Source organism: Ambystoma mexicanum, chromosome 12, assembly GCF_040938575.1.
Source record: "Ambystoma mexicanum isolate Mex_15411 chromosome 12, UKY_AmexF1_1, whole genome shotgun sequence".
NCBI classification, from domain to species: domain Eukaryota; kingdom Metazoa; phylum Chordata; class Amphibia; order Caudata; family Ambystomatidae; genus Ambystoma; species Ambystoma mexicanum.
In genome coordinates, this window is record NC_090936.1 from 75,903,499 (window position 1) to 75,927,439 (window position 23,941).

The following is a 23,941-nucleotide window of genomic DNA, read 5'->3' on the forward strand; positions in this document are numbered from 1 at the left end:
GGAGGGAGAGAGAAAGAGAGAGGGAAGAGAGGGAGAGAGAGAGAGAGGGGAGAGAGGAAAGGAGAGAGGGAAGAGAGGGAAGGAGAGAGGGAGAGAGGGGAGAGAGAGAGGGAAGAGAGGGGGGGAAGAGGGAGGGAGAGAGGGAAGAGAGAGAGGGAAGAGAGAGAGGGAGATAGAGGGAGAGAGAGAGGGGGAAGAGAGGGAGAGAGAGAGAGGGGAGAGATAGAGAGGGAGAGAGGGGGAGAGAGAGAGAGGGGAGAGAGAGAGAGGGAAGGAGAGAGGGAAGAGAGGGAGAGAGAGGGAAGAGGGAGAGAGGGAGAGAGAGAGAGGGGGAGAGAGAGAGGGAAGAGAGGGAAGGAGAGAGGGAAGGAGAGAGTGAAGAGAGGGAGGGGGAGAGGGAGAGGGAGAGAGAGAGGGAAGGGGAGAGGGAAGAGAGGGAGAGAGAGAGGGAAGAGAGGGAGGGAGAGGGAAGAGGGAGAGAGAGGGGGGAGAGAGGAGAGAGAGGAGAGAGGAGAGAGTGAGAGAGAGAGAGAGGGGGAGAGAGAGAGAGAGGGGAGAGAGAGGGGAAGAAAGGGGGAGAGAGAGGGGGAGAGAGGAGGGAGAAAGAGAGAGAGAGAGGGAGAAGAGAGGGAGAGAGAGAGAGAGAGAGGGAAGGGAGGAGAGAGGGAAGAGAGGGAAGGAGAGAGGGAAGAGAGAGGGAGAGAGGGGAGAGAGAGAGGGAAGAGAGAGAGAGAGGGAAGAGAGAGAGGGGAGATAGAGGAGAGAGAGAGGGGGAAGAGAGGGAGAGAGAGAGAGGGGAGAGATAGAGAGGAGAGAGGGGGAGAGAGAGAGAGGGGAGAGAGAGAGGGAAGGAGAGAGGGAAGAGAGGGAAGAGAGGGAGAGAGAGGGAAGAGGGAGAGAGGGGAGAGAGAGAGAGGGGGAGAGAGAGAGGGGGAAGAGAGGGAAGGAGAGAGGGAAGAGAGGGAGGGGGAGGGGGAGAGGGGAGAGGGAGAGAGAGAGAGGGAAGGAGAGAGGGAAGAGAGGGAGGGAGAGAGGGAAGAGAGGGAGAGAGAGGGGAGAGGGAGAGAGAGGGGGAGAGAGGGAGAGAGAGAGAGGAGAGAGGGAGAGAGAGAGTGGGGGGAGAGAGAGAGAGAGAGGGGGGAGAGAGAGAGAGGGGGAGAGAGAGGGGAAGAAAGGGGGAGAGAGAGGGGGGAAGAGAGGGAGGGAGGAGAAGAGAGAGAGAGGGAGAAGAGAGGGAGAGAGAGAGAGAGAGAGAGGGAAGCGAGGAAGGAGAGAGGGAAAGAGAGGGAAGGGAGAGACAGAGAGAGAGGGAGAGAGGGGAGAGAGAGAGAGGGAAGAGAGAGAGAGGGGAAGAGAGAGAGGGAGATAGAGGAGAGAGAGAGGGGGAAGAGAGGGAGAGAGAGAGAGGGGAGAGATAGAGAGGGAGAGAGGGGGAGAGAGAGAGAGGGAGAGAGAGAGGGAAGGAGAGAGGGAAGAGAGGGAGAGAGAGGGAAGAGGGAGAGAGGGGAGAGAGAGAGGGGGAGAGAGAGAGAGGGAAGAGAGGGAAGAGAGGGAGGGGAGAGGGAGAGGGAGAGAGAGAGAGGGAAGGAGGAGGGAAGAGAGGGAGGGAGAGAGGGAAGAGAGGGGAGAGAGGGAAGAGAGGGAGAGAGAGGGAAGAGGGAGAGAGAGGGGGAAGAGAGGGAGAGAGAGAGAGGAAAGAGAGAGATAGAGATAGAGAGAGATAGAGATAGAGATAGAGATAGAGATAGAGATAGAGATAGAGAGAGGAGAGAGAGACAGGAGAGAGGGGAGAGAGGAGAGATAGAGAGAGAGAGGGAGAGAGGGAGAGAGAGAGAAGGGAGGGAGAGAGAGAGAAGGAAGAGAGAGGGGGAGAGAGAGAGAGAGGAGAGGGAGAGAGAGAGGGGAGAGAGACAGGAGAGAGAGAGAGAGGAGTGAGAGAGAGGGGAGAGAGAGAGGGGAGAGAGAGAGAGAGAGAGAGAGAGGGAAGAGAGGGAGAGAGAGGCAGGGGAGAGAGAGAAAGGGAACAGAGGGAGAGAGAGAGAAGGGAGAGATAAGAGAGAGAGAACGCGTGCGCACACAGAAGTCTAAGCATTGTGAACTGGTAGGCAGGGTAGAGCACAACGCGTCTATGTAAAATGTACTTCTTAAGGAATTCCAAGTGTAGCCAAAATGCAAGCTTGCAACCAGGGGTGTTGCTAGGTCTGGAAAAGATCCAGGGCTGCGCTAATGTCGGGACTGTGGGGACTCGGGCTAGCTGCTCCTGAGCTTCTAGCTGGGGTTAAAACCAAAAGCCCTGGGGCGACAGCCCCCCCCAGGCCACCCTAGCGACACCTCTGCTTGCAGCAAGCAGACATGCACATGCAGCGGGGCTGAACTTGAATCTCTGCAGCCTCCAGAGGGAAGCCCCCAGCCCATTCTGCCTGGTCAAAACCCTTTTCACGTCTCTGGGTGGTGTGGCAGGGCCGAGCAGTGGCTCACGGGACCCATATGGCATGGCTCAACACATCTTTAGTCAGAGTTCAGCTTTCGCAGTGAAAGGGCTGGTCAAACGCCTACAGGAACTAGAGTAAATCCTTGATGCCCTACTATATGCTGGTGCTTCCTCCCACTTCACTCTCAACCCAAGCGGCACAAGGTGAGGCATGTGTCTTCCTCTCTGTGCGCGTATTGCTTCTCCGTGTCTTTTCTAGGGCTCCTCTCTCCTTTCCCCAGCTTCTTTTTGGGTTCTGTTATCCCCAATTCCTCACTAGCCCCTCCTCTCTTTCCCAACTCCTCTGATCCTCTCTTCACCAACTCCTCCTCTGATCTTCTCTTCACCACCTCCTCTTCCTTTGCTCTGACCTTCACCACCACCTCCTCTGATCCTCTTTTCACCACCTCCTCCTCTGGTCTGAACTTCACGAACACCTCCTCTGATCCTCTTTTCACCACGTTCTCCTCTGAACTTCACCAGCAACTCCTCTGATGCTCTCTTCACCTCCTCTGCTCTGAACTTCACCAGCACCTCCTCTGATCCTCTCTTCACCACCTCGTCGTCCTCTGCTCTGAACTTCGCCAGCACCTCCACTGATCCTCTCTTCACCACCTCCTCCTCCTCTGCTCTGAACTTCACCAGCACGTCCTCTGGTCCTCCTTCTCTGCTCCGAATTTCACCAGCACCTCCTCTGATGCGCTTTTCACCTCCTCCTCTGCTCTGAACTTCACCAGCTCCTCCTCTGATCCTCTCTTCACCACTTTCGTCTTTGGTCTTTCACTCTCCTTTATCCTCGCTGTTCTTCATGTCACCATCTCCTACTCTGAGCCGCTCTTCACCACATCCTCCTGTGCTCCTCTCTGAGCCGCCTCCTCCTTTGGTCTTACTAACTTACTTAAAGAATGTAATCCAGATTGATAGGTCACACTTAAGGATCTAAGAGGTGCAGTTTATGGAGAAAAATTGGGAGGACCTGCTAAATCATTGTAAGTAAGGTGATCAGGTCAATTTCTGGAGGTGTGTGGCGGGGGACGAGACTAAGAGGGGCAATCACTTGCTAAGTCATGTCCCCCAGTCTGAATGGTTCCAGTATATGAAATTGGCCAAGAAGCACCTTTAGATAGTAATGAATGCAGTGAAATTGGGGGAGAACCAGGTATGCATACCACTTTCACTGTTATTAAAGTGACAGAGGCCATTAATAGTCTGGGCAGGGGGAAAGCCCCCGGGCGGACTGCCTGCCAATTGACTTGTTTAGGGATGGGCTTTCCGTTTGGGCCCCCATGTTGAAACGGGTGTTCGATTGTATCGCAAAAATAGGGAATGTGCCTCAGTCTTGGCGAGATGCTATAGTAGTGCCAATTTTGAAAAGGGGGGATTATAAGAAGCCGTGTAGCTATAGACCTGTCTCGCTTTTGGATGCCCCGGGAAAGGTCTATGCAAAAGTGTTAACCACCTGTTTACAAAAAGGGGCTACTGAGAACAGTATATTAAACCATCTACAGGCCTGGCTTCTCCCAGGCATTAGTACCTTGGATCAATGTGTCAGACTGAATGTTATCCTGTCAAAATATCTTACTACCCAGCATACCAGGGTCTCTGCCGTTTTTGTGGATTTACATACGGGATTCGACAGTATCTCGCAGCCAATTATACGTGGTACGGAGAGAAAAGGGCACCCCAGAGGCCCTCTTGACTAATATACAATATTTAAATTGTACAAACAGGGCAGCCGTGAGGTGGGAGCTTACCGACTATTTTGCTGTGAAGAGGGGGGTCCGCCAGGGGTGGGGGCTGGCCCACTCTCATTTAGCCTGTACATGAATGTCATCATAGAGTAATTGCTGGTGGCGTCACGACCCACCCAGGCTTTGCCGGGACAGATACCCGGCACTCTTCTATGCTAATGACGCTGTATTAACACCCACAACCGCGATGGGACTGAAACATACCTTGACCACCTTTATGGAGAAATGCCAAGAACTGTCGATGACACTGAAATTAGAAAAAAACAAAGGTCCTTTTATTCAGTAGAAAAAAACAGAATAAAATATAAGTGAATTTGTCGGTTCGTGATTATGCGTTGGAACAGGTACGTCATTACGATTATCTGGGGATTCGATTCTCAGACAATTTGACATGGTATCGGGAGGATAGATCAGCGGCAACGTGCTCGCCTTGGGAGCAAGACGACACGGAGCAACACAGGTTCGACCTCCGAGTCCGCGCTTACAAACCTCTGGGTATTAAGCGCGTGCTAAATGACCAATTATAATGTATTATAATTTATGGTCAGCCCACCTTGCCAAGCCACAGCGATTTAGGAATAATATAGTGACGGAATCCGTTGCCTTTACAATAGGCTCGCAAGCGGTGCAATTTCCAGTGGCACTGTATGGTGCAGAACTGTGGGGCCACTGCCCCTAACCTAAGCTTAGTGTAGTGGACAGCGGGTTTTTTGCGGGGCTTATTAATGCAACTTAAGGGAGCTCCGATGGCGAGCTTACGATGGGACTGCTGCCTTAAGCCCGTAAATGAGGGTATTGCCCGTAAACCGTTGCTGTACTGTTGGATTGCACCTGAATTAATTAAATACAAAGATTCGATGAGCAGTTTGGTGTCACTCCGGTTTGTACGCAAAGGTTTTGAGAACCTGGATATGGGGACTGTCTGGGAAAAACCTGAGGGTTTAACCGTGTGCACAAAAGCCTGATTTAAAACTCGGTGCCATGAAGCCATTATAAGTCAGATGAAATGTGCTTGTGTTGCCCTGAAGACGGGAGCCCCCTATATAACGCTGAAGCCAGCTGAGGGATTCGAACAGTATTTGGATTGTGTAACATCTGCATATGCCAGAAGCTTAGACATACAATTACGTACTAATACTCTCAAAGTAGCTAAGTACATGGCTAGATATGCTATGATAGGTTATTTAGAACATGCTTAATACCCAGAGGATTCTGAGCGCAGACCCAGGGATCGAACCGGTGTTGTTCCGTGTTGTTTTGCTTCCAAGGCGCGCACGTTGCCTCTGAGCTATCCTCCTGAGCTAGGCGGTCAGTCTCATCGGAGACAAGTTGTAAAGTCTGTGGCAGCCCTGAAGAGTCCGTTAAACGTGTTTTATTCTTTTTCCCAGGCTATTCAGGACTGGGAAAGTGTTATTTATTGCCAGTATTTTGATTGAAAGATATCGGAACAACAGACTTGGCTGTGAACTTTTGTAAGAATACACTAGATTTGTATTGGGTCTATTTTATTGTAAGATTTGTACACAGGGCCTGGTTACACAGGGCGAAATATGATTGAATTGCTCATGTGCTGGAATATATTGTAATTCCAGTTTCAGACCGAAACTGTGTGTGCTGGAGCAGGTCCTTTTTTATTATTGTAATATGTGTCGTAAATAGGAACTATTGATTTTCTGTACAACGTTTATAATGTGATATCTAATTGCGTTGATGGTCCATACCTAATAAAGCTATGTACAACAATGTTGGCCCTCCTCTCTCCTTCACCTTCTCTGCTCTTTCAGTCACCACCTCCTCCTCTGCTCTGAACTTCACCAGCACCCCCCGATCCTCTCTTCACCACCTCCTCCTCTGCTCTGAACTTCACCGGCACCTCCTCTGGTCCTCTCTTCACCACCTCCTCCTTTGGCCTTCCTTGCTTCTTCACCCTCTCTGCTCTTCTTGTCACCACCTCCTCCTCTGCTCTGAACTTCACCGGCACCTCCTCTAGTCCTCTCTTCACCACCTCCTCCTTTGGCCTTCCTCGCTCCTTCACCCTCTCTGCTCTTCCTGTCACACCACCTCTTCTGCTCGGAACTTCACCAGCACCCCGCCTGATCCTCTCTTCACCACCACCTCCTTTGGCCTTTCTCTCTTCTTCTGCCTCTCTGCTCTTCCTGTCACACCACCTCTTCTGCTCTGAACTTCACCACCACCTCCTCTGATCCTCTTTTCACCACATCCTCCTTTGGCCTTCCTCTCTTCTTCTCCCTCTCTGCTCTTCCAGTCACCACCTCCTCCTCTGCTCGGAACTTCACCAGCACCTCCTTTGGTCCTCTCTTCACCACCTCCTACTTTGGCCTTCCTCTCTTCTTCTCCCTCTCTGCTCTTCCAGTCACCACCACCTCCTCTGCTCGGAACTTCACCAGCACCTCCTCTGATCCTCAATTCACCACCTCCTTCTTTGGCCTTCCTCTCATGTTCACTCTCTCTGCTCTTCCTGTCACCACCTAATCCTCTGCTCTGAACTTCACCAGCACCCCGCCTGATCCTCTCTTCACCACCACCTCCTTTGGCCTTTCTCTCTTCTTCTCCCTCTCTGCTCTTCCTGTCACACCTCATCCTCTGCTCTGAACTTCACCACCACCTCCTCTGATCCTTTCTTCACCACCTTCTCCTTTGGCCTTCCTCTCTCCTTCACCTTCTCTGCTCTTCTTGTCACCACATCCTCCTCTGCTCTGAACTTCACCACCACCTCCTCTGGTCAGCTCTTCACCACCTCCTCCTTTGGCCTTCCTCTCCTGGTCACCCTCTCTGCTCTTCCCGTTACCACCTCATCCTTTGCTCTGAACTTCACCAGCAGCCCCGATCCTCTCTTCACCACCACTGTCAAGACTTGATTGTCGTGAAGATTAGAAGGGCCTCCGTCCCGAAGTACCACACAGGGAGAGATAAAATGACTCTCTATGCGATCCTTGAGGCCACAGGTGGGAGATTCTGGAATGCCGGAACCATGTAACACTGGAAGCCCCAAGGGCGCTGTAAGGCAAACAATTATCAGTACAAACAATCACAGTAACGGTATACAAAATGGTCTAGTAATGTCAGGGAAAAGGCTTACCTAAGTGTAGTAGTAAGGTCACTGATAACCACACAGGGGCCTGAGATAAAGGTGCGTGGGGGCGCTTGAGCAGCACCCTCAGTTGATGATAATGGTGACTTGGAAAGGTAATTGGAGTGGTCACCGCTGTGTATGTGGAACACCCGTTACTGGGCACACCTGCAGTTGTTGGCGTGATCCTTGATGAAACAAAATAAACAACCAGATGACTGATCCGAGCAAAAGGTGTGGATTCAGGCAAGTTCATGAGAAGAGCAGATCAATCCAGGGTAGAGCAAAAGAGGTCCGGTAAGACAGTCCTGAGGTCACAACAGTCAGGTATCCACAAGAAAAAGCACCAGATCCGAAGGAAGAGCCAAAAGAAGTCCGTAGTTCGAGGTTGAGTTATCCAAGAATCAAGGTTGAATTGTAAACGCCAAACAGAGTCGTGAAGAATCAGCTGTGAAGCAATGTGTGATCGCGGGAACTCTGCTTTTATCCCGTTTGTTTCCCTGTCACGTGACCCAAAACAGGATCACATGATCAGGATCTCCTTGTCACGTCGTCCGGAAACGAACGTGACCGCCTGACTCTGCCTAACCAAATGTGCCACGGCAGTTGCCAATGCAGAAACGGATACAAACAGGACCGAATGTGACCTCTGCTGTGATGTAAGGTACCATACCATAATCGAGGATTACGGGCCCCAAGCTGCTCCCGCGGCCCCCGACCTGCATGTGTACTAGAGGTGGTAGATGTTGGGATTGGGTGTGCTGCGGGGAACCTAGCGGGCGTGGGGGCATGATGCATGACAACCACCTCCTTTGGCCTACTTCTCTTCTTCACCCTCTCTGCTCTTCCTGTGACCACCTCATCCTCTGCTCTGAACTTCACTAGCACCTCCTCTGATCCTCTCTTCAACATCTCCCCGTTAGATCTCAATCTCTCCACCTCTTCCTTTAATACTCCGGCCATCAAGTATTTTGCTCCACCCGTCCCCTCAAAGCTCCACTCTTCCATCATTCCACTCCTTTCTTTGAAATCCTTCAAACCCGCCATGTCTTCTCTGCATGCCCACTTTTATAGCACTCAGGTCCATCCCTATGCCCACCCGGGGGCATCTGCGGAGTACTAGGTGGGGTTATTACATGTCTGCAGTGATTGTTGAACAGGATTCATTGACCTATAACTCCTTCGCTTAAATGGCTCCAACAGTCTTTGAGCTGGCGAGCCAAGTCGGCAAGCGGCCTGACCGCCATCTTGCAAACAATCTCTGTATCAGCGTTCAAGCACATGCAGTGAATGTAAGCTGGTGAGTCACTGGATTACACGAATGGAGTTAAGTGCTTATGTGTAAACACTAACATTGTCTTACAAATAGTTGCTCGTTTACATGAGCAGGAAGACACTTCCCGGGGTGGCATATTATACTACAGCCGACCAGGTCAGCATCGGGTCACTTAAAGGCACGGTACCTGTATCCGTGGGCAATATGCAGTGATTGCTACCCCTTGGGCATAGTGGAATGGTGAGAACCTGGGGATCATTCCCACGTCTCCCCAGGCCCTGAATCAGGAGGCAGCACCTGCCCCCATGGTCACTCCCCTAACATACCTCACCGGTCAGGCAGTGGGCATTGTCACACTTGTTACCTAGACTGTTACTGTACGTTTGTTTTGAGTTATAACAAGTCAAGACGTTCTCATCGTGTCCTTCCCTGTTATGGGTCCACCTGCGATCTCCCCTTCTGCCACACAGAAACCTTTCCCTCCCCTCTAAGAATGGCAGATGTCATTATGGCAACTCAACTAAGTCTCAATATTTGTCATCTCAGTAGTTTTTTTTCTGTGCTGTTATCTTCTGTTGTTCAGGGATGGTCAATTACATTATGGGGTGATTTGAGGTCATAGTATTGTGTATGTTACTATGGTTAGTGGCAGTGTTGGGGGCCACATGCATCCAATTGGAATTTAATTGTATATCACCATTCTCATTACATATTATTTGTTCAATTTTAAAAACAAAAATGTTGCACACTTTTAAACTGTCCTTGATACATTAGTGTGGGCCTATTTTCGTTTGACATTTGTTAGACATGACACTCGATTTGTGTTTCTTTTGGTAATCACTGACACAAAGATAACCTTCATCCATGTACCTACTATGTTTTGCACGGCCTTGCATGGACACCTCATGTTACCCGATTGGAAGTCATGTGAATATAATGTACATGTTAGCTAATGTATGTGCAGATGTAGCTATGTGGCAGAAAAAGCATCATTTCTAACAGTTTCTAAACTTTTTTATTTTCCCCGTGATCCACAAATGAAAAGAGCTGGATCTTTATAACAGATTTGTTTTTAATGTTTGCAGATAACTACTACGGCACCCCAAAGCCTCCTGCGGAGCCCCCCACGCTGTTAAATGTAACCGATCAGCTATTCGCAGGCGCGGGTCCGAGCATCGAAGGGAAGCGGAAGCGGAATAAGTCTGTAAGCAACATGGAGAAGACGGGCATCGAACCTCCGGAGGAGGAGGAGGAGGAGGAGATGCCCGTGGTGAATGGGAACGGCATGGTCATCACACCAGGTGAGGAATGCAGTGCTTTCATTGGGGAAGGCGGCCATTTTGTATGCCAGAGATCTGCATTCCGTGGCTCTCCGGAGCTTTTGGACTACAACTCCCATGATCCATCAGCCAATGAGTGTGCTGGGAGTTCCAGGGCAAACACCAGATGCCTTGGACTATGGATCCGATCATTTCTCGCCATTGATTAGGAGATCCAAGGTTTGCACAACCCTTTATAGACCAAAATTCCTGTTGGGACCTGGTCCCATGCCACACTGCGTATGCCATGTATGGGCGTGTTGACCCACCAAAAAAGTCAAAGGCATTCTGGTTTTCGGTATGACCAAAACAATACACGGTCTGCATTGCAAATTGACCATGCATGATTTGTCCACATACATATTGTTAGTGGATATCCTAAAAAAGCTGAGTGAAGCTTACTTGTCAGTGACTCAATGAGATCAACCTTAGTATGTGTAAGCGCCGCACAGATCAAAACTGGTCTCATGGCTGATGCCTGCTATGAAGTAGCCCAGGGGTGTGGCTAGGTCTGGAAAAGATCCGGGGCTACGCTAATTTCAGGACTGTCGGGACTCTGGGCTAGCTAGCCTTTTGGGTGTAGCCCCTGAGCTTCTATTCAGGGTTTCAACCTAGAGACCCGGGGCTATATCCCTCTCACCCCCCACCAGCAACCTAGCCTTCTTAGCGGACCTTTTGACTGCATTGTGCTTGTCTTTTAAATGGATATCAAATAACAATTGCTAAAAGCCCTGTAAGAGTAGGCAGAGTTGCTTCTGAGACTCCCGGGAGAGATGTGTGTTAATTACAGGGAGGATTTATTGATACTGTGTCTTACAAACAGGGTAATTCATTACATCCTAATAAACCGCATTCATGGGCCAGCCTTTATCTCGATGATCGCCGACAAGGTGAATTGGCCAAAATATCAAACTGGAGCAGCAATACCAATATAGCAGCTTAAATATTACTTTTATGCTCCTGTATACTTAAGTCACGCTGATTTTCAGTGGTTTTTGCTATATACATACATATGAATTATATTTATATATTGTATTTCCTATATATCGGTAGGAGCTCAGAGAGCAATAGCCTGCTTTAAATAAGTTGGCATGCAATGAAAATATCTTCGTCATATCTTGCAAATAGGAATGTGATTGCATGTTATTAATTTTGCATGTGCTCTGTATATAAAATATAGCAGAGCCCTCAACTGTAGACAGTTGCCTTTGGGGTTGATAGACTCATTTATTCAATCAACCATTCCACCTTCAGGGCTGTGCCCCATAAAATATGGCTGAGTCCCATGAAAAATGTGCCCTAGCGGTTAGATAGTTAATGAGATGGGAATCCACACCAGAAGAGCCTCAATGCTACAGCTGTTATCATGTCTACCCGAGACTATTCATTTCTGCTAATTAACAAGCAGTCGCTAGAAATGATCAATATTTTCATATGCAATGTAATGGTCATTTATTTCATATCTGTTCAGACCATGGTGTGCTAAAGGGCCATTCACACCATGGCTGCTTCAAAGCCATAACAATCGCAATAATGATATGCTATGATTAGTTATCTATAATGAGCTTAATACCCAGAGGTTTTGAAGCGCGGACAGGGGATCGAACCTGTGTTGCTCCGTGTCGTCTTGCTTCCAAGGAGAGCACGTTGCCGCTGAGCTATCCTCACGAGACAAGGTGCTATGCAACTAACAAATAACAAAGCATAACATTACCCGCAATCAGGAAACCCTGCTAGGATTCCTCAGTTCACTGATCCTACAGACTGGCGCCATGATATATTATTGGGATTTAGAAGAGCCAAGGGGTTAACCTGCCTTCCTGTCAAAGCATTATCCCAACTGGGTGGCATGCATCAGTAAATACTGCACGCCCCCGGCACCACCCCTTCGGCACATACCGTTTCACTCCCACAAGGAGATGGAAATACTACAGCCACTGAAGGCACAGGTCTGACATATCCAGACAGAAATCGCACTCACATCATCTCAACAAAGCTAGACAGTAAAACGGCAAGGATACGTGAGAAAGCGGGGTATGGGGAGGCTGAGAAAGAGAGAGCCAGAGGGGATACGGGCAGATAGGCTAAATGGCAAGAGTCAGAGAAGTAACTATTTCAAAGTCTCTGACACCTGATTGGGGTGGTTATTTTTATGTGCAAGCTGTGTACTTGTGTTGATTTCAAAAGTTGGCTTGGTTTGTCATGTGCACATGTACGCATTCAATATTTTGTGGTTTATTTGTATGAAATACCCTTTCCTTAATGCCAGTGTCTACCGTTTTTTATGTATCTCGCAATGAAAAGCGCTTTATTTAGAGAGAGAAGATAGAGTGTGTGTGTGTGTGTGCGTGTGCGTGTGCGTATCTCGCTCCACTCACGTTTCTCACCCTGCGCTCTGTTTTTCTCTGTGTGTCCCTGTATGCAAGACTCCTCCGCCCAATCCATTGCTGCCAGAGTCAAACCAGAGAAATCACAAATACCTTGAAGGGGCTGCTGAGAGATATGTGTTTATGTTTAAATCTAAAATGAAAGCAGCAGTGACAGAGGCATCACTTGACGTGGGGACTGGGCTGGTATTTGGACATGCATGGTGACAGCGTGTGTGTCCTTCAGGAATGTCACCATTACACTGAGGGAGCACTGTCTGTGGGGAGGGGGGGAGGGGTGGAGATGCACATAGGCTCTGAGGGGAGTGCTGGGGTTTTAACAGAAAGGTATCCAGTCTTTATAACGGAAACAAAAATAACGACACACTTTTCAAAAGACACCAAAATAACGACAAAAAGTTGAATTTTAAAGTAAAAGTATATATGAGGGCTGGGGTAAGGAATTAAAAGGGGTGGGGGCAGTTGGGGTAAAGGTAAAAATGCAGTGGAAATGGGGGGCTCGTGGCACTCTCCAAATAAAAAAAAATTAAAAATTGAGTTTTTTCATTATTCAGGTGTCGTTTTAAAAGTATGTTGTTATTTAGGGTGTCGTTGTAAAGACATGGTACCTAACAGACGGTGCAAAGGACCACAGGACCAGGCTCCATATATGCTCCAAATCTACAAGCGTTAACAATGGTCGTCATTACTGCAATCAAGCACAGACTATTCCACGCAAATTCATAGTCTCGGGAGGATAGCTCAGGGGCAACGCGCTTGCCTTTGAAACAAGAACACGTGGAGCAACTCAGCTTCGATCCCCGGGTCCGCGCTTAGAATCCTCTGGGTATTAAGCATGTTATAAATAACCAATTACAAAATCTTGACGCAATGTCCAACATTAAATAATCTGTGGACTACAACGTGTGGGCGTGTCGTAAATAAGGAGGACGGGCTGATGTCCAGTGGATTCTGGGTACGTTTATCTAGCGATAACGAAGTTCCACTCACAATTGCTGTTCTTAAGTTTCTCCACCGAATCAACTTGATTTCCATAAGGGGGGAATCTTTTAAAAATCATGCTAAGTATTTTATACGCCCGTGTAGTTCACTAATTGACTTTACATTTATATGACAAGTGCTTATTTAAATAGTCTATGAATTTTAATGAGGTCATTTTTTAGGTGTATTTCTATGTTAAAAACTGTATCTTTTTGTGCTACTGACTGGTAATAGTCTTTTAAAAAATGTTAACGGTATTTGCAATGTTTTTCTTAATTACGTGTGTTAGTGCACACTGTAACAAAGGTGCAGGACCTTTTGAGAGATCGCATGGGGTGCATACAGTGCTTAATTTGTGGGGGTGGTTGTCAGTGCCCAACACCGGCACTCTTTTTTGGAAACCGGAACTCATGTGGGGCCAGCGCATGTGCCATTTGCTTTGTTGTTCTTCCACTTTGTTTTGCTTCGATTATAAATCATTGGGATTTGTCATTCTGATCTCCATCTCTCTCGTGCTTGCAGGTTGCAGGCCATGGCTGGCTGGGCCTGGGAGGGGCCAGCAATAGAAATGATCAACAAACTGATACAAACAGCCAATGAAAACTACCATTCTGTTGTTACTATGCAGTATTTGATACATTCTGTATAGTAACACAGAATGTGCAGTTTTCATTGGCTGTTCTTCTGAGCCAGTGAAATTACATGATGACGTGTTATTGTTGCGACAGGAGGCAGTGCGGCGCCACCTCCATTTTCACGAGTTACTGTGAAGTGAAGGTGTCGAGGCGTGGCGTCGTCGGTCCTGACTTGTGAGAGAGAGAGAGCCTGCCCTGCTGCACTGCGTGGTGCAGCATAGTTGCTTCGTGGGGCCCCCTCTGCCTGCTTTTTCATTTGTGCGGGTGCCAGTGTGTGCACCTGCCCCCCCCCCACCCTGAGGCCCAACAGGAGACCAAATCCCTGCCGGCAAAACAGGTAAGTCACTTGTTGCGTGCGGTGCAGCCTGAGCCTGTCACAGTCAAGTGATCAGGCAAGGAAGGCCCAGATCGGGGCCCGGGCGGCGGCACGGTCCCCTGGTGGTGTCCTGACTGCCCAGGAGTCAGGACCCCACAAAGGGCCCATCCACGCCCGGGCTTCCGTCTGTGTGACCTGTATGCAGTGTGCTGCTTACTGCAGTCAGTGCCAGGCCCAGGCCAATTTCTGAGACCAGGGGCTGCCGGCTGCCGCAGACTGAGTCGGATGACTCTGCCACGGGGGGCCGGGCCTGTGGATTGTGCCCAAAAGTATGTTTTTTACTTTTTTCTTTGAAAACCTGACCTTCCGTGGGGCTGGTGGCCAGGGCCCCGCCCCACGGAAGGTAGGTTTTAAAAGAAATAACTTATTTTGAGTGGCGGCTGTGGCCCATCACTTTAAAAGTGATGGGCCCCATCCGCCCAAATATATGTTTTTTCTTTTAAAATCTTACCTCCCGTGGGGCCGCTGCGCCGCGCACCTATTTTTGTCATCATCAGGCTCAGCATGGCTGTGGCGGTGGTGGCCCCAGGGAAGGTAGCCTAAGTGATTGAGGCAAGGCAGGGCAAAGCCCAGGACGGGGCGGCAGCGTGGTCCCACTAGTGTCTGTCACAAAAGGATTGAATTGTTGTTTGCAACTTTGGCCACTTTTTCATTGGTGCAGAGCCCAACTCGAGTAAATTGTATGCCCCAGTCCGACCCTGGATAGCATTCATCTAAGCGAAACATGAACTGTGAATTTATGCCTGGGTGTTTCCGTTCTTCCTTTTAATGTTATCGGCCTCATTAGTTCACAAACGAGCTTCAGGGAGGGGACCCGGAACGGTGCACGTATTGGGCCGAAACCGAACCGGCTGCACTTCGTGAGAAAAGCCCATGCAAAGACGCACTTCTGAAATGCCATTTCAGGCTTAAAGATACACACATGGAAACTAGACGGGGAGAAACATGGTGCACGTACCCTCTAATCTGTCGTCATAAATAAAAGCACTAGTTGAGTATTCGTGTATAATTCTCAATCGTCTTTTGCTGTCATTTTTTTTACATAATTCCAGCGCATGTTTTCTATCCTGATGTGTGGTTTTCACGCCAGATGTGGCCCCTTAACTTGGGTGCAATACTCTCTGAGCATGTGCTCCGAATGAGTGCACATGCAATCCTCAGATAGGAATCCTCAGATAGGGAGGTGGGTGTCTGTTACACCCCGCAGTTTAGTGAAGTATGTCAAGAACATATCAGTGGGAAGGAGATCTCCGAATATGCATTCTCTTCTGGCTCCTGAATATTGGGTGACAAAACATATTTAGTTTTTTAATATGTGTTAAGGTGGAAAGAGGCCCTAAAGCAGAAGTAGCCCAGGCCGTTGATTTCACAACGATGTCTTGCAGAAATGACTTTTTCCAAGTTATACAACACCATGCTCATGCTTGAAGGAAGGGTGAAGGCGGATGCATTTATGAGATGTGATGACTGATAAGGGCTTGAGAGTAAATTGATTACACAAAACACCTGGATGAGGTGACTGAAGAATGGGCTGAGGGGGGGTGCTCCTCCTGGAGGTAACCAATTAACAATACTTGGTGTACTTTAACAGACTGTCAGATGGCGCAGAAGGGGTAGAGACAAATACAGTGCAACAGTGACTTAAACAGAATGCTTTTTTATTTATTTGCATTTTTAAAGCGCTCTCACAGCCCGGGGGCATTGAGGCGCAGTTACAGGAGGAGCATGTCTTAGTTGCATATTTACTACTAGCCTGGGCCAGCAGTTGCTGCAGCGCCAAACATGTGACATGGAGCAGCAGCAGTGTGATGGGCCGATCTAGGTCTAGCACTGAACTGGCACGGCCGGCGCGCCCCCGCCGAGGGCGGCACTCCGCCCGCCATTATGGGACCAATATTTTTTGGGCACTGGCACTTATTTTTTTACAAATTAAGCACTGGGTGCATAGTTGGTAAAAAAAAAAGTGATTTAATAAAAGGACATTTTAGAAGATTAAATGCACCAACACTGAAAACTGTTTTTTAAAATTGTACATTAGTTTCGAATAATTGCTTCAAGGTATATACTTGCCTTAGCAACACCTCATCGACGGGAGCTACTGCAACTCCTCTGAGCTTTCTGGGGGCCGCCATCTGCAGCATTGTAACCAACCCCGGGTTCAAGGCTAACTCTGCAAACAACATTCTCCCTTCAACAGTAGACCACCACTAAGTGCCGCGCAATACTTCATCTACTCGCTTAGCTATGATTTACCAGTCAGGTCACCATGTAACGTGCTGGAGGCTGGCGGGTGTCTGATTGCTTCTGAAATTGAAAAAGCCACAGAAAAGGTCTCGTAGTCCGCAAAGGCAAAAAAAAACCACTCTGCGGTGGAACGTTGAGTACACCTGTAGACAGCGAGAATTGCTCCAAGGACAATACTTCTTGCGACCGGCCGTTAAACGGAACAAATTCTCTCTGGATCGAGCCAGTGAAGACCATAAGACCCTGCTATTTAAATATGTCAAGTAATCCAACCAGAGTTCCAGGTCAGTCCTAATGATATGAAGCAATCTACTGTGAGTGTAATTCACTTTAAGTCATATAATTCAATGCCATTCTATGCGGTCAACCATGGCCTACTGTTTGACCGCCTTAGATCAGTGGCTGGATTGGAAGACGTCTCTTTTTAATGGCTCTGCTCATTTTCATACAGCCAGCAACACAGGGTCCACCAAGTGCCCTTTTTTGCTTCCCCTGCTGAGGTACGTTGTGGGTGACACAGGGCTCAGTTCTCACCACTTTCTTCTTCAATGTCCACTCTTACCCCCTATTAAACCTCTTTGTCACCCTTGACGTTTAATATCTCCCCTCTGCAGACAACGTTCTGATCTATCTAGGTGTTACATACCACAGTGAGGACACGGCCTCCCTACCCTCAGGGCTGGAGATTATGTGTGGGTGGATGTGGGATATTGAAGGAAAACCTAATGCCTCTGTTGGGACCATAACTCTCCCCCACCCTGTCACCCCCAGCACTTTTTCCTGTATCATGGGGCATTTCCGGCCAAGTTCCCCCCCTTTCCAGAGAAAGTGGAAAATCTCAGTGCTTTGCCAGTACAACCTTAGGTCGGACTGGGATAGGAAGAGTACAACGCAGAAGAAATGGTTGAATTCAAATTAATCTAATTTCCTTTCATGAATTTGGCCGCAAATAGTTATGGGGTTGGGTAATCGTGATAATAAATACAGGAGCTTGTCTGGCGGAGGGGCTGCGGGAGGTCTTGTGGCCAAATCGAATTAGAGAAAAACAAAATCGATCAAATCGTATTCAATAAATTATTTTTGATCACATAGAACTGTTGGACCCGCAAGTCGGTAGAATTATTAAGGGTTCACATTTTAAGCGTTGGAAGTTTTGTCATACCTTTTCATTTATCCCCACCAATATTCCACATTCTGGGGCGGAAGCCCTGATCAATTCCAGGCAGGACTATGCGAGTGCTATTTACAAGGGTCATCTGGCATATCGTAGCCAACGTCTTGAGATGGTGCCGAGCACAGTGGCCTGGAACACCTTTTGCCTTAGAAAGGGGGATTCTATCACCATGCTTTGGGTTCCTTTCCAGAGTGATTTCTATTTTTTTAATGTGTTGCCCTAACTTTAATTGTCTTCATGGCCAGATGCCACCTTATCTGGTGGCCTAGTAGCATCCTTATCTCCTGATGAGGTCACTTTGTTCCTATGATCAATGACTACTCACAATTCCTCCTTTCAAGCTTAAGGCCAGAGGAGAAAGGAGGTTCTCAGCGCAGGCTCCCAGACTTCGGAATGCCATTCCCTGGAAATCCATAACATTTGATGGCCTTCGGGTGCACATTCAAAACTGACAGTTGGTCAAAACGGTGCCTTAAGGTGATTTGGCACATTACAAATACCATAATCAAATCAAAACAAAAGTTACAATAGAAATGTTCATAAATTTGCCTTGTCATTTTCGATGCATATCTTCTCTAAACATCCTAGAATCTTTTTTGTTTTGCTGTACCCTTGCCAGAAAGGACCAAACTGTTGCACATGTGCATGTTGCTACGCTAAAAGATGCACAGCACCCCATCCTTCAGAGCCGCATCATATATTTTTTTTTATTGTTTTTCTATAACTCGCCTAATACCGTATCCGAGTTTGGTGTCTAAACACGGATCCGGGATTCAAACCCCTCTGTTGCTCTGCGTGGTCTTGCTTCCAAAACCAGCGCCTAACACCGTATCGGAGTTTGGTGTCTAAACACGGATCCAGGATTCAAACCCCTCTGTTGCTCTGCGTGGTCTTGCTTCCAAAACCAGCGCCTAACACTGTATCGGAGTTTGGTGTCTAAACACGGATCCAGGATTCAAACCCCTCTGTTGCTCTGCGTGGTCTTGCTTCCAAAACCAGTGCCTAACACCGTATCGCAGTTCGGTGTCTAAACACGGATCCGGGATTCAAACCCCTCTGTTGCTCTGCGTGATCGTGCTTCCAAAACCAGCGCCTAACACCATATCGGAATTCGGTTTCTAAGCGAGGATCCGGGATTCGAACCTCTGTTGCTCTGCGTGATCTTGCTTCCAAAACCAGCGCCTAACACCATATCGGAATTCGGTTTCTAAGCGAGGATCCGGGATTCGAACCTCTGTTGCTCTGCGTGGTCTTGTTTCCAAGACCAGCACGTTGCCCCTGTGCTATCCTCCATTCCATATGTGCAACCCTGTGCCTAGGGCAAGCAGTCAACTTTTTATAAACTGTTTGACCACTCGTCATAACTCCTTTTGAAAGACCCAGGTAGATGATATAAAAACAATTCAACCTGCAAGAAATAAAGCAATGAACTATTGCTGTCTAATAGAGGAAGCAAAGAAGGCTACAACAAGTCTCAAGAAATTGAGCTGAAGCAACACTGATTTTTCTATTGCGCTGCTCTGGGGCTTAATGGAAACAATAGGGCCTGGAAAATTCTTCAGATTGTTTATTTTAAGGACAGGGTAAGGAAAGGTCTCAATAGTGGATTAGCCCAAAGTCTAGTATCTAATTATATATCTTATGACCAAAGAGGATGAATTCTATTTAGTGGAGTTTAATTTCACCCTCTATTTTGCTATGATATGATTGATTATTTATATCGAACCTTTGTTGCTCTGTATCCTGTTGCCTCTGACCTATCCTCCCAAGACAAGGGTTGGCCTCCCCATTAGTATAAAACTACTGAGTGTTTTCGCCGGGGCAGCTCATTCACAGTCCAGATGGGCGTATATTTCTGTGGCATCAGCGACTTGCCCATATAACAGTCAGAAGAAACTGAATCAGGTCTGCAAGTGACGTGTATAAAGAAAACATTAAAAAGGGCACAAGCAAGAGCCCGGTAATAGGCCACAAAATAGCCGTCTCTGCATCGCTACACTTGGCGGTAAAGGTGCGGACTGGGACCGGTCTCATAAAAAGGCTCCAAGTCAGGCATTGGATCTGCCATGAATTCTAGTGCGGTGCTGACCACTAAGCCTGGGCGAATGCATTCGGCTGAAACCCGAATCACCTGAAATTTTTATGTATTGGGTTTTCTTGGTGTTTCCCGAATTTTTTTAAGAGATTCGGTTGACAGATTCAGGCTAAGCCGAGGACGATTTTATGCTGATGAAATCTAGCAGTAAACGGCGGGCTGGAGAGGTCAGGCACTTTCCCGCCAGCACATGTCCACAGCAGAGTATAAACATAACAGACACAGAAAGAGGCTCTCCTGGGAATGAAGAGCGGAGGTCAACCCTCAACCCTGCGTGTTTCACCCACATGACTAAGCCTACCCCAGACCACCACCCCTCAAATGGCTTGTTGCACATTTTATCAGGGATTTTTGGGGGAAGAAAGATTGATGTATTTCGGTACATTGTTACACCTCATTTTCTTTGCTGAAGGGGGCATGATATATATTTCCCTCACGCGGCATTTCCTGAATGCCGCATGCAGTAAATACCACATGAACAAGCGGATGAATGCAGTCCCCCTCCCTTAAGACACACTTCAAAGAGCCGCCTGTGCATTTGTGCTAAGGAGGAGCCGCCGCGGGCACCGCTGCCGTCACACATGCATTTCCATCCCTCAAACGGTAATAGGTCATAAATCGTGGCAAAAATGTCGCAGGCAAAAAAAATCTGCCGTGGTTTGACGGGTTGTGGGGGTGTCCCCCGCATCCTTTACATGATTGTGGCGGCAAAACCACAGCATTTTTGCCGCGATATTTTGTATTCACGGCCATTTTTGCCGCGATTTTAAGACATGGAACCCCTCGAACAGGGGGTTTGAAAGGCTTTTGTTATTTTTAAACAAACAGGACCCCCAGTGCTGCGGAAACAGTGCACGCAGTATTTCTGAAGCACCCCTTGCCCGGCATGACTGTACCACCCAAGTGGCGGTAAAGTCACAATGCTGCCCTGCCGCGCAGAATACTGCATGCAGTAAGGGTGATTACCACATACGGTCTATGGCCAATACCGCCAATAGTGGTTCTTGTAGGGTCAGTGTAGATAGCTGAAGGGGGAGCTGCATCAGAGGTTAAACAAATAATGTATTCTGCAATTTATAGCCACTTGCCAGGAAGCATAGTTCTAGGAATTCATATGGCGATTATATTTTTTATAAGCTAAGGGTATGATTCACGATGAAAGGTCTTTCCTTGGAAGAAACAAACGCTTTTGAAAGCAATTTCCTGTTCGACTTTTTTTGCCTTTATGTCGCTGGAAACATGAGCTTCCGTTCAACGCTGCTTTGGTGCGCATCGAAGCTCATGGTTGTCACGGCAACCGCCAGCCGACTCCACCGACACGGAACAGAATCCTCGTAAACGCACTGCTTTGTGGTTTACATTTGCAGCGCAGACTGTGTTTACCCGTCAGCCAGGGTTGTGCAAACGGTGCTTATATTTTTTTAAATGATCTTAAGGCGATTGGTTACATTATGCGGGCCGTGTTGCCTAAAGTGCGCATGTCTGCGCTAACGGAACCGCGCAGCTCGCTGAATGTGTGAGTGAAGTTTCAGCACCAGTGCATTCGAACAGCAGCATCCATGGGCATGCAGGTGCGTGCAAGTCATCCCGTGCCTATCCCCACTCGGGCACACGTCAAAGTAAATACAGCTTGTCACGCTCAAAATGGCCGCCATGTCCTGTATGGAGAGTGTGCTAGGCGGGGTCACTGGGGCTATCAGATAACACAGATAAAATGCAATCCTCTGGCTGCCTATTGCCTCCCATGCAAGAATGAATGAGAGCTGGGTCACCTGCCCACATATTTGGCAGCATAATTAGGAGCACACGATTGGCATTTGCGCAAGAGCTAATTCCACAGAAGTCGGTGAATGCTGCGTGCACCCTTCTGGACACCCTTGACAAGTCATGGACATCAGCAGGAGGGCCTCAGAGGGCTGGGTGCTACATTAGTGCTAGTTGAGTGTGCCTTGGCCACTCCTTCAACCACACACAAAAGAAGTGTGTGACACAGCACACACAACTTGGATAGTGCCACACGCCACAAGTCCGGCACTGTAACCTCGGCTGGACCTCACCCTACTGTATGTAAATAAGTTTTGCAATCCTCTTGCTGCCTTTGCGCCTGGCCACCCCTGGGTTAGGTGCGCATTACAAATAAATAAATACAAATACAAATACACTGTGGTATTGCAGCCTCAGGCGTATTCTTCCTCCGCTTCAGCTTGTTGTGCAATATTCCTTATATTGCACAGTATGTGCTAGCCCAACGTTGATCTCTCGTGTTATTTCCCGGAACAAACAACATGGACTACATGGGCATTGCTTTGCCATTGCTCGCTTCAGTAGTGTATGCATATGTTACCCATTGGATTCTGCTCCGCAGAGGTACAAGGATGAGTAGGGATAAAGTGGCCCACTCAGCCCCCACACTCCTACAAACCAAAACCCAATGCAATCATGAAGGTAAAATAGGGACAGTTAAGAGATATACCTCCTTCACCTTTTGTGGTAATGTGCGCTGAGAGAAGGCTATGCTCTTAAGAGGGGTGTGAAAGTGAACCCATAGTGACCCAAACAACAGTGTCACAGACTAAAATAAAAGGAATGTCCAATCAAGGTTCTATACAAATGTATATACCTTAATTAAATACACCATCTGCAATAAATGAAATAGAAAAAACGGTACAAATGTCAACATCGAAGTAAGACCAGAGAAGATGCGACTGACCGAGGAAACTAGAACTCTGAGCGTGGGTCTCGGGGTGGTTGAAAGTTACTAGCCAAGAAAAGCATATGTTGTTGGTGAAAACGGGTGTGATCATGAGCTAACCAGTCTCTCTAGGGCCCAAGTGGACCGAGGGGGCAGTTTGGGGTCAACAGTACCTATATTCCGTTCTTGGTGGGCTGACAGAATCAGACAGAGTGTCAAATGTTGATGCACGCGTATCAAGCTGTTCGGGTACATTGGATTGTGTAGGCCCAAGCAGCAAGCAGGTGTTGAGTAGGGGCGTTTGCGGTCGCTCTGTGTGGTAGAAGGGGGGCTTTCAACAATGCTGATCGGGGCGGTCCCAGGATCACTTCACAGTAGGGCTCTGACAAGCCATGATTTTAGCCCCTCGCAGGGGTTGATGAGTAACGCTCCAAGGGTTTTAGTCAAATGGCCCACGGTCGAATTGGAGATCTTGGGGGCCTCGATGTGCAGGTCAAAGAGGCAGCGTCTTCCCTCTTGTTCAAGGTGCGGTGAACACAGAGCGACCTGTTTGGTGCAGTAGGACAGGGAGATTCGACTGCTCTGGCCCTCCAGCTGCTGTGAGGCAAACTCAAGGGGTCTTAAATACCAGATAGTTCCAATCAGGGTCTGCTCTCCCAACTTCGGGAGATTCTGGTGCAGAGTGGTAGGTCCTGATCCACAGCAAAGGTCACTCCCGATGTGTCCTGGGAGTGGTTACGGGACAGATCTTCCTTCTGCCTTGGACGGCTCCTTTACCTCAGCCTTTGGAAAGTACAACTTTCCATAAGGAAGTCCAGACATTTCTTCCAAAGCAAATCTGTGGATCTTGAGAGGATCCGAGAAGATCTGATAGAATCTGCTGAAGTGGTGGAAGACCCATTCTTTTGAAGGCAAAAGTCCTCAGGTGATTGCTAGCCTGCCTTAGTGGCCCAATCCCTTCCCTGAATGGAGTGGACTTTGCCCTTCTGATGTCACACCCAAAATGCTTTTCTACAGAGGAAGTGGAGGGGAAAGGGAAAGAGAGACAGAGAGAAACAAGATGGTGGAAGTCTCCTTCCATTGACCAGAGCCCACCTGCCTATTCCAACTCTGCCCCATTCCCTTCTCACTTAGAACAAAGGCCTAGAGTTGCAGCACCCTGGTGTGAGGCTACGCCTTATGAATTGGTGTGCTCCTTTGATGCCTAGGACAGTCTCCGGAAGAGGGTGTTACCTGCCCCCACAAAGAGATCAAAGAAGATCAAAGAGATCAAAGAAGAGGCCCAGTCCTCCAGGTTCCTGTCCTAACATTTGACAGCCTCCTGGAGCGGACACATGTGTGATAACAATTGCGATAACAATTGGGATGTGGCCGCCATGATCATAAGCAGTGCCATGCACTATGTCTAAACGCAGGCATAGCTTCATTTAGAGTTTACCCTTCCAACAGC

The 23,941-nt window shown here is 48.3% G+C and overlaps 1 protein-coding gene across 10 annotated transcripts in view; it reads left to right on the forward strand.

The window, feature by feature from the left end:
- Positions 1-23,941, forward strand: part of MAGI2 (membrane associated guanylate kinase, WW and PDZ domain containing 2) — a 3,248,720-nt gene that overhangs the window by 1,701,729 nt on the left and 1,523,050 nt on the right. For all 10 annotated transcript variants that reach the window (XM_069628034.1, XM_069628038.1, XM_069628036.1 and 7 more), the window contains one exon: positions 9,674-9,889. In XM_069628034.1, the coding sequence (XP_069484135.1) occupies positions 9,674-9,889 (216 nt within the window). The remainder of the gene's footprint in view (positions 1-9,673; positions 9,890-23,941) is intronic.